Source organism: Chiloscyllium punctatum, chromosome 35, assembly GCF_047496795.1.
Source record: "Chiloscyllium punctatum isolate Juve2018m chromosome 35, sChiPun1.3, whole genome shotgun sequence".
Taxonomy (NCBI): Eukaryota; Metazoa; Chordata; class Chondrichthyes; order Orectolobiformes; family Hemiscylliidae; genus Chiloscyllium; species Chiloscyllium punctatum.
In genome coordinates, this window is record NC_092773.1 from 9,397,123 (window position 1) to 9,410,748 (window position 13,626).

General features: G+C 64.8%; 1 protein-coding gene across 3 annotated transcripts in view; it reads left to right on the forward strand.

The window, feature by feature from the left end:
* ash2l (ash2 like, histone lysine methyltransferase complex subunit) overlaps nt 1-13,626 on the forward strand; it is a 118,554-nt gene that overhangs the window by 53,246 nt on the left and 51,682 nt on the right. Inside the window, exon 1 of one of the 3 annotated variants that reach the window (XM_072553918.1) lies at nt 3,843-3,973. The exons of the other annotated variants lie outside the window; for them this stretch is intronic. Coding sequence (XP_072410019.1) covers nt 3,882-3,973 — 92 coding nt within the window. The 5' untranslated portion in view covers nt 3,843-3,881. Of the gene's footprint in view, nt 1-3,842; nt 3,974-13,626 lie in introns of those variants that run through there. 3 annotated transcript variants of the gene reach the window in all.

The following is a 13,626-nucleotide window of genomic DNA, read 5'->3' on the forward strand; positions in this document are numbered from 1 at the left end:
TGGACTATAACCTGGTGTTGGGTGATTTTTAACTTTGTCCACCCCAGTCCAACACCAGCATCTCCAAGTTGTTAAATGAAAAGGTAGAAGATTCAGGATCTGTCCTGCAGACACAGAAAAACACACCTGAAACTGGAAGGAATGCTGCAGCCATGATTTTTATCTTATTATGACTGGTATTGTTAACAGGAGCAAGGAAGGATTCGATCACAAAATCCACGGTTTGAAAACTGGTGCAGATCACATGGTCATATTCCCAGGCAGCCAATCAGCCTGACCTAGCCCAATGTGATGCTGTTGTAGTGACCAAGGAGGAAACTTGTTACTCACAATAAAAACTCCCATTTGTAGCATCTATCCCACACTCTTTTCCATACATTAACTTGCAGCGTGTGAGCAATTTTTGAATACCCGAAGAAATCAGAGCAGAAGTCATCCATTCGGCCCATCAAGTCTGCTACACCATTCAAGGATCAGGTCATCCTCAACTTCAGTATTCTGTCTGTCACAGAATAAAATAAAGATGAGTTAGTTTGAACTGCTGCTTGTAAGGTTTTCAGAGACATTAATGTAACGGAAATCGAATGAAATTGATGTTGAGTGTGGTTGTTAAAGAGATGTACAGCATGGAAACAGACCCTTCGGTCCAACCCATCCATGCTGCCCAGATATCCCAACCCAATCTAGTCCCACCTGCCAGCACCCGGCCCATATCCCTCCAAACCCTTCCTATTCACATACCAATCCAAACACCTCTTAAATGTTGCAATTGTACCAGCCTCCACCACTTCCTCTGGCAGCTCATTCCATACACGTACCTCCCTCTGTGTGAAAATGTTGCCCCTTAGGTCTCTTTTATATCTTTTCCCTCTCACCCTAAACCTATGCCCTCTAGTTCTGGACTCCCCAATCCCAGGGAAAAGACCTTATCTATTTACCCTATCCATGAACCTCATAATTTTGTAAACCTCTATAAGGTCACCCCTCAGCCTCTGACACTCCAGGGAAAACAGCCCCAGCCTGTTCAGCCCCTCCCTGTAGCTCAAATCCTCCAACTCTGGCAACATCCTTGTAAATCTTTTCTGAACCCTTTCAAGTTTCACAACATCTTTCTGATAGGAAGGAGACCAGAATTGCGCGCAATATTCCAACAGTGGCCTAACCAATGTCCTGTACAGCTGCAATATGACCTCCCAACTCCTGTACTCAATACTCTGACCAATAAAGGAAAGCATACCAAACGCCTTCTTCACTATCCTATCTACCTGCGACTCCACTTTCAAGGAGCTATGGACCTGCACCCCAAGGTCTCTTTGTTCAGTAACACTCTCTAGGACCTGTTGTACAAACCTTGTCAAAATTCCCTCGATGACCAGCCTGACCAGGGAGTATTTCCTCTTGGCCAGAAGGTCTGTGTTTGAGTCTGACCTGCCCAGGACAGTAACTGTAACATAGAAAATAGGGGCAGGAGATAACTATTCAGCCCATCCAGCCTGCTCCACCTTTCATTATGATCATGTCTGATCCCCTACCTGAATGCCATATTCCTCCTTTCTCTCCATGCCCTTGATGACTACAAAATCTTGAAAAGCATCTGTCTCCTCCCTGACTGTGTTCAGTGGGCCAGCCTCCCCAGCTTCCTGTGGTGGGGAGTTCCAGAACCTCACCACTCTCTGAGTGAAGAAACGTTTCCTCAACTCAGTCTGAAGTGGTCTACCCCATATCCCCCTGAGTCTATGTGTCCACTGCTTCCAGACTCTCCAGATAAAGAAGAGTCCAGCCCTGTTCGAATTTTACAGTTTTCAATCAGGTCCCCTCTCATCTTAGAGAATTTGAGTTCTGAGGAAGGGTCACCCGATCTGAAACCTTAACTCTGATTTCTCTCCACATAGAACTGCCAGATCTGCTGAGCTTTTCCAGCAATCTCTGGGGTTTTTCTTTCCTGATTTACAGCATCCACAGTTCTTTTGGATTCTTTGAATGAATACAGGCCCAGTTAAAATCAATCTCTCCTCCTAGGACTGTCCAGTCACTGTCGGGATCAGTTTGCTGAACCACTGCTGCACTCCCAGGAACGGAGACCAAAACTACAAGTGCAGCAACAGCCTGCAGGAAGACATCATCTTTCTGTAGGTCACAGAATCATCAATGTTTACAGCTCAGGAAAAAGATACTTTGGCTCATTGAGTCTGCACCAGTCAAAAACAACCACCTCACTGTTTTGAACCCATTTTCCAGCACATGACCTTTATGGTTTGGCATCACAAGTACACATATAAATATATCTTCAATGCAATGATGGTTTCTGCCTCTCCCACCCTTCCATGCAGTGAGTTCCACATTCCCATCATCCATTTTCATTTCAGTCCCTCTAAATCTCCTGTCCCTTAGCTTAAATTATGCCCCCCCCCCCCCCCGGTCACTGATCCCTCCATCAAGGGGAAAGCTTCCTTCCTGACTTGCCTGTCTGTACCTCTTCATCTCAATCATGTCCCCTCTCCAGCTCCTGTTCCAGGGAAAACAACCCCAGTCTGTCCAATTTCTCTTCATCAGTGAAACTCTCAGCACCAGGTAACATCCTGGTAAATCTCTGTCTGCCTGCTCTCCAGTGTTATCACATTCCCTGCTGGAATGTGGATTCCACAACTGGACACAGCACTCCAGCTGTGGCAGAACCAACATTTGATACTGTTCCAGCATTAACTCCCTGCTCTTGAACCCTACACCTCAGTTAATTAAGGCCAGTCTCCTACTTTGAATCTGCACCAGTCAAAAACAACCAGCTGACCATTCGAATTGCATCTTCCAGTGCTCAGCCCATCCAGCACACACCCAAAATTTTAATTCTGCTTTCAGCCCACTGAAAGGGTGGCGTGGTGGCTCAGGGGTCAGCACTGCTGTCTCATAGCTCCAGGGATCCAGGTTCAATCCCAACCTCTGCTGAGCGTCTGTATGGAGTTTGCATGTTCTCCCTGTGTCTGTGAAGGTCTATTCCTGGTGCTCCAGTTTCCTCCCACAGTCCAAAGATTGGCAAGTTAGTTGGATTCGCCATGCTAAGTTGCCCCTAGTGTCCAGGGATGTGCAGGATAGCCATGGGAAATGCAGGGTTATAGGCTTTGGTGTGGTTGGGATTCTCTTTGGAGGGTTGATGTGGGCTGAATGGGCCTACTTTGACGCTGCAGGAGTTCTCTGATGCCAGATCTGCTGAGCTTTTCCAGCAATTTCTGATTTCCACCCAGTGCCTCCTGAACCACGTTATCAGCGTGCCCTGATACTCTCAGGGACAGGATGGCGGACACATCAACTATTCCCTGGTCGGGAGTGTGGTGCTGGCAGAGCACAGCAGGTCAGGCGGCATCTGAGGAGCAGGCGAATCGACGTTTCGGGCACAAGCCCTTTAATCAGGAATCCGATCCCTCATTTGCCTGAAACGTTGAATCTCCTGCTCCACACCTGCTGCGCTTTCCCAGCACCACACTCTCGACTCTGATCTCCAGCATCTGCAGTCCTCACTTGCTCCAAGTATTCCCTGGTGTTTGTTTTGTGCTGTGGCAGCGGGTTGTGGTGGAAGGTAGCCACCGCGGTGCAGTCATGGGGTGAGTTATGGATTGTGGTGTTTCTCTGGGGGTGTGTTTGTGTCTGTGTTTGAACAGGGCCATCCCAGGGACTGAGGGAGACACAGGCTGGGGTTCACTCTCTCTGTGAGTGAGTGGGTGAGTGTGTGGGTGTGTGTGTGGACCCAGACCAGGAGAGGGCGCGCGCGAGCACCCTCTGCGCGAGTGTGTGAGTGAGGGAGGGACGGGAGCGCGCAGGAGGGGAGGGCGCGCCCCCCACCCCAACCCTCGCTGGTCTTCTCGCGAGATCGGGGACGCGGAGGCAAGATGGCGGCGGCGGCGGCGACGGCGGTTGCTGCGGCGGGAGGAGAGAGCCCGGGAACCGGAGCGACGTCAACCGGGAGCGGGGGAGGCGGGAGGTGAGGGGGCGGGGCCTGAGGGGGGAGGGGCCGGCTATACCCCCCCACGTCACTCCCCCCTCCCCCCACATCACTCCCCTCCCCCCCACATCACTCCCCCCTCCCCCCATCACTCCCCCCTCCCCCCACGTCACTCCCCCCTCCCCCCACGTCACTCCCCCCTCCCCCCACATCACTCCCCCCTCCCCCCACGTCACTCCCCCCTCCCCCCCACGTCACTCCCCCCTCCCCCCACATCACTCCCCCCTCCCCCCACATCACTCCCCCCTCCCCCCACATCACTCCCCCCCACATCACTCCCCCCCACATCACTCCCCCCTCCCCCCCACATCACTCCCCCTCCCCCCACGTCACTCCCCCCTCCCCCCACATCACTCCCCCCTCCCCCCACGTCACTCCCCCCTCCCCCCACATCACTCCCCCCTCCCCCCACGTCACTCCCCCCTCCCCCCACATCACTCCCCCCTCCCCCCCACATCACTCCCCCCTCCCCCCACGTCACTCCCCCCTCCCCCCACATCACTCCCCCCTCCCCCCACATCACTCCCCCCTCCCCCCCACATCACTCCCCCTCCCCCCCACATCACTCCCCCCTCCCCCCACATCACTCCCCCTCCCCCCACATCACTCCCCCCACATCACTCCCCCCTCCCCCCCACATCACTCCCCCTCCCCCCCCACGTCACTCCCCCCTCCCCCCACATCACTCCCCCCTCCCCCCCCACATCACTCCCCCCTCCCCCCCACATCACTCCCCCCTCCCCCCCACATCACTCCCCCTCCCCCCCACGTCACTCCCCCCTCCCCCCACATCACTCCCCCCTCCCCCCACATCACTCCCCCTCCCCCCCACATCACTCCCCCCTCCCCCCACATCACTCCCCCTCCCCCCCACATCACTCCCCCCTCCCCCCCACATCACTCCCCCCTCCCCCCCACATCACTCCCCCCTCCCCCCCACATCACTCCCCCCCCACATCACTCCCCCTCCCCCCCACATCACTCCCCCCTCCCCCCCACATCACTCCCCCCCACATCACTCCCCCCCACATCACTCCCCCCCACATCACTCCCCCCTCCCCCCATCACTCCCCCTCCCCCCCACATCACTCCCCCTCCCCCCCACATCACTCCCCCCCCACATCACTCCCCCCTCCCCCCATCACTCCCCCCTCCCCCCCACATCACTCCCCCTCCCCCCCACATCACTCCCCCCCCACATCACTCCCCCCCACATCACTCCCCCCTCCCCCCCACATCACTCCCCCCTCCCCCCCACATCACTCCCCCCCACATCACTCCCCCCCACGTCACTCCCCCCTCCCCCCATCACTCCCCCCTCCCCCCCACATCACTCCCCCTCCCCCCCACATCACTCCCCCCCCACATCACTCCCCCCCACATCACTCCCCCCTCCCCCCCACATCACTCCCCCTCCCCCCCACATCACTCCCCCCCACATCACTCCCCCCCACATCACTCCCCCCTCCCCCATCACTCCCCCCTCCCTCCCCACATCACTCCCCCTCCCCCCACATCACTCCCCCTCCCCCCCACATCACTCCCCCCCCACATCACTCCCCCCCACATCACTCCCCCCTCCCCCCCACATCAGTCCCCCCTCCCCCCCCACATCACTCCCCCCTCCCCCCCACATCAGTCCCCCCTCCCACCCACATCACTCCCCCCTCCCTCCCCACATCACTCCCCCCTCCCCCCCCATCACTCCCCCCCCCTCCCCCCCCATCAGTCCCCCCTCCCCCCCAACATCACTCCCCCCTCCCCCCCCACATCACTCCCCCCTCCCCCCACATCACTCCCCCCTCCCCCCACATCACTCCCCCTCCCCCCCACATCAGTCCCGCCTCCCCCCACATCACTCCCCCCTCCCCCCCACATCACTCCCCCCTCCCCCCCACATCACTCCCCCCTCCCCCCACATCACTCCCCCCTCCCCCCACATCACTCCCCCTCCCCCCCACATCACTCCCCCCTCCCCCCCCATCACTCCCCCCTCCCCCCCACATCACTCCCCCCTCCCCCCCACATCACTCCCCCCTCCCCCCCACATCACTCCCCCCTCCCCCCCATCACTCCCCCCTCCCCCCCACATCACCCCCCCCTCCCCCCCCACATCACACCCCCTCCCCCCACATCACTCCCCCTCCCCCCACATCACTCCCCCTCCCCCCCACATCACTCCCCCCTCCCCCCCACATCACTCCCCCTCCCCCCCACATCACTCCCCCCTCCCCCCCACATCACTCCCCCTCCCCCACATCACTCCCCCTCCCCCCCACATCACTCCCCCTCCCCCCACATCACTCCCCCTCCCCCCACATCACTCCCCCTCCCCCCCACATCACTCCCCCTCCCCCCACATCACTCCCCCTCCCCCCCACATCACTCCCCCCTCCCCCCCACATCACTCCCCCCCACATCACTCCCCCCTCCCCCCCACATCACTCCCCCCCAACATCACTCCCCCCTCCCCCCACATCACTCCCCCCTCCCCCCCACATCACTCCCCCTCCCCCCCACATCACTCCCCCCTCCCCCCCACATCACTCCCCCCCACATCACTCCCCCCTCCCCCCACATCACTCCCCCCTCCCCCCCACATCACTCCCCCCTCCCCCCCCCACATCACTCCCCCCTCCCCCCACATCACCCCCCCTCCCCACCCACATCACTCCCCCCACATCACTCCCCCCCACATCAGTCCCCCCTCCCCCCCACATCACTCCCCCCCACATCACTCCCCCCTCCCCCCCACATCACTCCCCCTCCCCCCCACATCACTCCCCCCTCCCCCCCACATCACTCCCCCCTCCCCCCACATCACTCCCCCCTCCCCCCCACATCACTCCCCCCCACATCACTCCCCCCTCCCCCCCACATCAGTCCCCCCTCCCCCCACATCACTCCCCCCTCCCCCCCACATCACTCCCCCCTCCCCCCCACATCACTCCCCCCTCCCCCCCCACATCACTCCCCCCTCCCCCCCACATCACTCCCCCCTCCCCCCCACATCACTCCCCCCTCCCCCACATCACTCCCCCTCCCCCCCACATCACTCCCCTCCCCCCCACATCACTCCCCCCTCCCCCCACATCACTCCCCCTCCCCCCCACATCACTCCCCCCTCCCCCCCCACATCACTCCACCCTCCCCCCCACATCACTCCCCCCTCCCCCCCACATAACTCCCCCCTCCCCCCACATCACTCCCCCCTCCCCCCACATCACTCCCCCCTCCCCCCCACATCACTCCCCCCCACATCACTCCCCCCTCCCCCCACATCACTCCCCCCTCCCCCCACATCACTCCCCCCTCCCCCCCACATCACTCCCCCCTCCCCCCACATCACCCCCCCTCCCCACCCACATCACTCCCCCCACATCACTCCCCCCCACATCAGTCCCCCCTCCCCCCACATCACTCCCCCCTCCCCCCCACATCACTCCCCCCTCCCCCCACATCACTCCCCCCTCCCCCCCACATCAGTCCCCCCTCCCCCCCACATCACTCCCCCCTCCCCCCCACATCACTCCCCCCTCCCCCCACATCACCCCCCCTCCCCCCACATCACTCCCCCCACATCACTCCCCCCTCCCCCCCACATCACCCCCCCACATCACTCCCCTCCCCCCCCACATCACTCCCCTCCCCCCCCACATCACTCCCCTCCCCCCCCACATCACTCCCCCCACATCACTCCCCTCCCCCCCACATCACTCCCCTCCCCCCCACATCACTCCCCTCCCCCCCCACATCACTCCCCTCCCCCCCACATCACTCCCCTCCCCCCCACATCACTCCCCTCCCCCCCCACATCACTCCCCCCACATCACTCCCCTCCCCCCCACATCACTCCCCTCCACCCCACATCACTCCCCCCTCCCCCCCACATCAATCCCCCCTCCACCCCACATCACTCTCCTCCCCCCCACATCACTCCCCTCCCCCCCCACATCACTCCCCCCACATCACTCCCCTCCCCCCACACATCACTCCCCTCCCCCCCCACATCACTCCCCCCACATCACTCCCCTCCCCCCCCCACATCACTCCCCCCACATCACTCCCCTCCCCCCCCACATCACTCCACCCTCCCCCCCCCACGTCACTCCCCCTCCCCCCCACATCACTCCCCACTCCCCCCCACATCACTCCCCCCACATCACTCCCCCCTCCCCCCCACATCACTCCCCACTCCCCCCCACATCACTCCCCCTCCCCCCACGTCAGTCCCGCCGCCCCCCACATCACACCCCCTCCCCCCCCACATCACTCCCCCCTCCCCCCCCACATCAATCCCCCCTCCAACCCACATCACTCCCCCCACATCACTCCCCCCTCCCCCCACTCACTCCCCCCTCCACCCCACATCACTCCCCCCTCCCCCCCACATCACTCCCCCCTCCACCCCACATCACTCCCCCTCCCCCCCACATCACTCCCCCCTCCCCCCACATCACTCCCCCCTCCCCCCCACATCACTCCCCCCTCCCCCCACATCACTCCCCCCCTCCCCCCCACATCACTCCCCCCTCCCCCCACATCACTCCCCCTCCCCCCCACATCACTCCCCCCTCCCCCCACATCACTCCCCCCTCCCCCCACATCACTCCCACCACATCACTCCCCCTTCCCCCCACATCACTCCCCCCTCCCCCCCACATCACTCCCCCTCCCCCCCACATCACTCCCCCCTCCCCCCCCACATCACTCCCCCCTCCCCCCACATCACTCCCCCCTCCCCCCCACATCACTCCCCCCTCCCCCCACATCACTCCCCCTCCCCCCACATCACTCCCCCCTCCCCCCCACATCACTCCCCCCTCCCCCCCACATCACTCCCCCCTCCCCCCACATCACTCCCCCCTCCCCCCACATCACTCCCCCCTCCCCCCCACATCACTCCCCCCTCCCCCCACATCACCCCCATCCTCCCCCCCACATCACTCCCCCCACATCACTCCCCCCCACATCAGTCCCCCCTCCCCCCACATCACTCCCCCCCTCCCCCCCACATCACTCCCCCCTCCCCCCACATCCCTCCCCCCACATCACTCCCCCCTCCCCCCACATCACTCCCCCCTCCCCCCCACCTCACTCCCCCCTCCCCCCCACATCACTCCCCCCTCCCCCCCACATCACTCCCCCCTCCCCCCACATCACTCCCCCCTCCCCCCACATCACTCCCACCACATCACTCCCCCTTCCCCCCACATCACTCCCCCCTCCCCCCCACATCACTCCCCCCTCCCCCCCACATCACTCCCCCCTCCGCCCACATCACTCCCCCCTCCCCCCCACATCACTCCCCCCTCCCCCCACATCACTCCCCCCTCCCCCCCACATCACTCCCCCCTCCCCCCCACATCACTCCCCCCTCCCCCCACATCACTCCCCCCTCCCCCCACATCACTCCCACCACATCACTCCCCCTTCCCCCCACATCACTCCCCCCTCCCCCCCACATCACTCCCCCCTCCCCCCACATCACTCCCCCCTCCCCCCACATCACTCCCCCCTCCCCCCCACATCACTCCCCCCTCCCCCCACATCACTCCCCCCTCCCCCCACATCACTCCCCCCTCCCCCCACATCACTCCCCCCTCCCCCCCACATCACTCCCCCCTCCCCCCCACATCACTCCCCCCTCCCCCCACATCACTCCCCCCTCCCCCCACATCACACCCCCTCCCCCCACATCACTCCGCCCCTCCCCCCCACATCACTCCCCCCTCCCCCCCACATCACTCCCCCCTCCCCCCCACATCACTCCCCCCTCCCCCCACATCACTCCCCCCTCCCCCCACATCACTCCCCCTCCCCCCACATCACTCCCCCCTCCCCCCACATCACTCCCCCCTCCCCCCCACATCACTCCCCCCTCCCCCCACATCACTCCCCCCTCCCCCCCACATCACTCCCCCCTCCCCCCACATCACTCCCCCCTCCCCCCCACATCACTCCCCCCTCCCCCCCACATCACTCCCCCCTCCCCCCCACATCACTCCCCCCTCCCCCCCCACATCACTCCCCCTCCCCCCCACATCACTCCCCCCTCCCCCCCCACATCACTCCCCCCTCCCCCCCACATCACTTCCCCCCTCCCCCCCACATCACTCCCCCTCCCCCCAACATCACTCCCCCCTCCCCCCACATCACTCCCCCCTCCCCCCACATCACTCCCCCCTCCCCCCCACATCACTCCCCCCCACATCACTCCCCCCTCCCCCACATCACTCCCCCCTCCCCCCACATCACTCCCCCCTCCCCCCCACATCACCCCCCCCTCCCCACCCACATCACTCCCCCCACATCACTCCCCCCCACATCAGTCCCCCCTCCCCCCACATCACTCCCCCCTCCCCCCCACATCACTCCCCCCTCCCCCCACATCACTCCCCCCTCCCCCCCACATCAGTCCCCCCTCCCCCCCACATCACTCCCCCCTCCCCCCCACATCACTCCCCCTCCCCCCACATCACTCCCCCCTCCCCCCACATCACTCCCCCCTCCCCCCCACATCACTCCCCCCTCCCCCCACATCACCCCCATCCTCCCCCCCACATCACTCCCCCCACATCACTCCCCCCCACATCAGTCCCCCCTCCCCCCACATCACTCCCCCCCTCCCCCCCACATCACTCCCCCCTCCCCCCACATCCCTCCCCCCACATCACTCCCCCTCCCCCCACATCACTCCCCCCTCCCCCCCACCTCACTCCCCCCTCCCCCCCACATCACTCCCCCCTCCCCCCCACATCACTCCCCCCTCCCCCACATCACTCCCCCCTCCCCCCACATCACTCCCACCACATCACTCCCCCTTCCCCCCACATCACTCCCCCCTCCCCCCCACATCACTCCCCCCTCCCCCCCACATCACTCCCCCCTCCGCCCACATCACTCCCCCCTCCCCCCCACATCACTCCCCCCTCCCCCCACATCACTCCCCCCTCCCCCCCACATCACTCCCCCCTCCCCCCCACATCACTCCCCCCTCCCCCCACATCACTCCCCCCTCCCCCCACATCACTCCCACCACATCACTCCCCCTTCCCCCCACATCACTCCCCCCTCCCCCCCACATCACTCCCCCCTCCCCCCCACATCACTCCCCCCTCCCCCCACATCACTCCCCCCTCCCCCCCACATCACTCCCCCCTCCCCCCACATCACTCCCCCTCCCCCCACATCACTCCCCCCTCCCCCCACATCACTCCCCCCTCCCCCCCACATCACTCCCCCCTCCCCCCCACATCACTCCCCCCTCCCCCACATCACTCCCCCCTCCCCCCACATCACACCCCCTCCCCCCACATCACTCCCCCCTCCCCCCCACATCACTCCCCCCTCCCCCCCACATCACTCCCCCCTCCCCCCCACATCACTCCCCCCTCCCCCCACATCACTCCCCCCTCCCCCACATCACTCCCCCTCCCCCACATCACTCCCCCCTCCCCCCACATCACTCCCCCCTCCCCCCCACATCACTCCCCCCTCCCCCCACATCACTCCCCCCTCCCCCCCACATCACTCCCCCCTCCCCCCACATCACTCCCCCCTCCCCCCACATCACTCCCCCCTCCCCCCCACATCACTCCCCCTCCCCCCCCACATCACTCCCCCTCCCCCCCACATCACTCCCCCCTCCCCCCCCACATCACTCCCCCCTCCCCCCCACATCACTTCCCCCCTCCCCCCCACATCACTCCCCCTCCCCCCAACATCACTCCCCCCTCCCCCCACATCACTCCCCCCTCCCCCCACATCACTCCCCCCTCCCCCCCACATCACTCCCCCCCACATCACTCCCCCCTCCCCCCACATCACTCCCCCCTCCCCCCACATCACTCCCCCCTCCCCCCCACATCACCCCCCCCTCCCCACCCACATCACTCCCCCCACATCACTCCCCCCCACATCAGTCCCCCCTCCCCCCACATCACTCCCCCCTCCCCCCCACATCACTCCCCCCTCCCCCCACATCACTCCCCCCTCCCCCCCACATCAGTCCCCCCTCCCCCCACATCACTCCCCCCTCCCCCCCACATCACTCCCCCTCCCCCCACATCACCCCCCCTCCCCCCCACATCACTCCCCCCACATCACTCCCCCCTCCCCCCCACATCACCCCCCCCACATCACTCCCCTCCCCCCCACATCACTCCCCTCCCCCCCACATCACTCCCCTCCCCCCCACATCACTCCCCTCCCCCCCACATCACTCCCCCCACATCACTCCCCTCCCCCCCACATCACTCCCCTCCCCCCCACATCACTCCCCTCCCCCCCCACATCACTCCCCTCCCCCCCACATCACTCCCCTCCCCCCCACATCACTCCCCTCCCCCCCCACATCACTCCCCCCACATCACTCCCCTCCCCCCACATCACTCCCCTCCACCCCACATCACTCCCCCCTCCCCCCAACATCAATCCCCCCTCCACCCCACATCACTCTCCTCCCCCCACATCACTCCCCTCCCCCCCCACATCACTCCCCCCACATCACTCCCCTCCCCCCCCACATCACTCCCCTCCCCCCCACATCACTCCCCTCCCCCCCCACATCACTCCCCTCCCCCCCCACATCACTCCCCCCACATCACTCCCCTCCCCCCCACATCACTCCACCCTCCCCCCCACGTCACTCCCCCTCCCCCCCACATCACTCCCCACTCCCCCCCACATCACTCCCTCCCACATCACTCCCCCCTCCCCCCCACATCACTCCCCACTCCCCCCCACATCACTCCCCCTCCCCCCACGTCAGTCCCGCCGCCCCCCACATCACTCCCCCTCCCCCCCCACATCACTCCCCCCTCCCCCCCCACATCAATCCCCCCTCCAACCCACATCACTCCCCCCACATCACTCCCCCTCCCCCCACATCACTCCCCCCTCCACCCCACATCACTCCCCCCTCCCCCCCACATCAATCCCCCCTCCACCCCCCATCACTCCCCCCTCCCCCCATCACTCCCCCCTCCCCCCATCTCCCCCCTCCCCCCATCACTCCCCCCTCCCCCCATCACTCCCCCCCTCCCCCCCACATCACTCCCCCTCCCCCCCCCACATAACTCCCCCCTCCACCCCACATCACTCCCCCTCCCCCCCACATCACTCCCCCCTCCCCCCACATCACTCCCCCCACGTCACTCCCCCCTGCACCCCACATCACTCCCCCCTCCCCCCATCACTCCCCCCCACATCACTCCCCCCCACATCACTCCCCCCTCCCCCCCACATCACTCCCCCCTCCCCCCACATCACTCCCCCCTCCCCCCCCACATCACTCCCCCCTCCCCCCACATCACTCCCCCTCCCCCCCCACATCACTCCCCCCACATCACTCCCCCTCCCCCCCACATCTCCCCCCCTCCCCCCCACATCACCCCCCCCACATCACTCCCCCCCACATCACTCCCCCCCACATCACTCCCCCCCACATCACTCCCCCCCACATCACTCCCCCCTCCCCCCACATCACTCCCCCTCCCCCCCACATCACTCCCCCCTCCCCCCACATCACTCCCCCCTCCCCCCCCACATCAGTCCCCCCTCCCCCCCACATCAGTCCCCTATCCCCCCCACATCACTCCCCCCTCCCCCCCACATCACTCCCCCCTCCC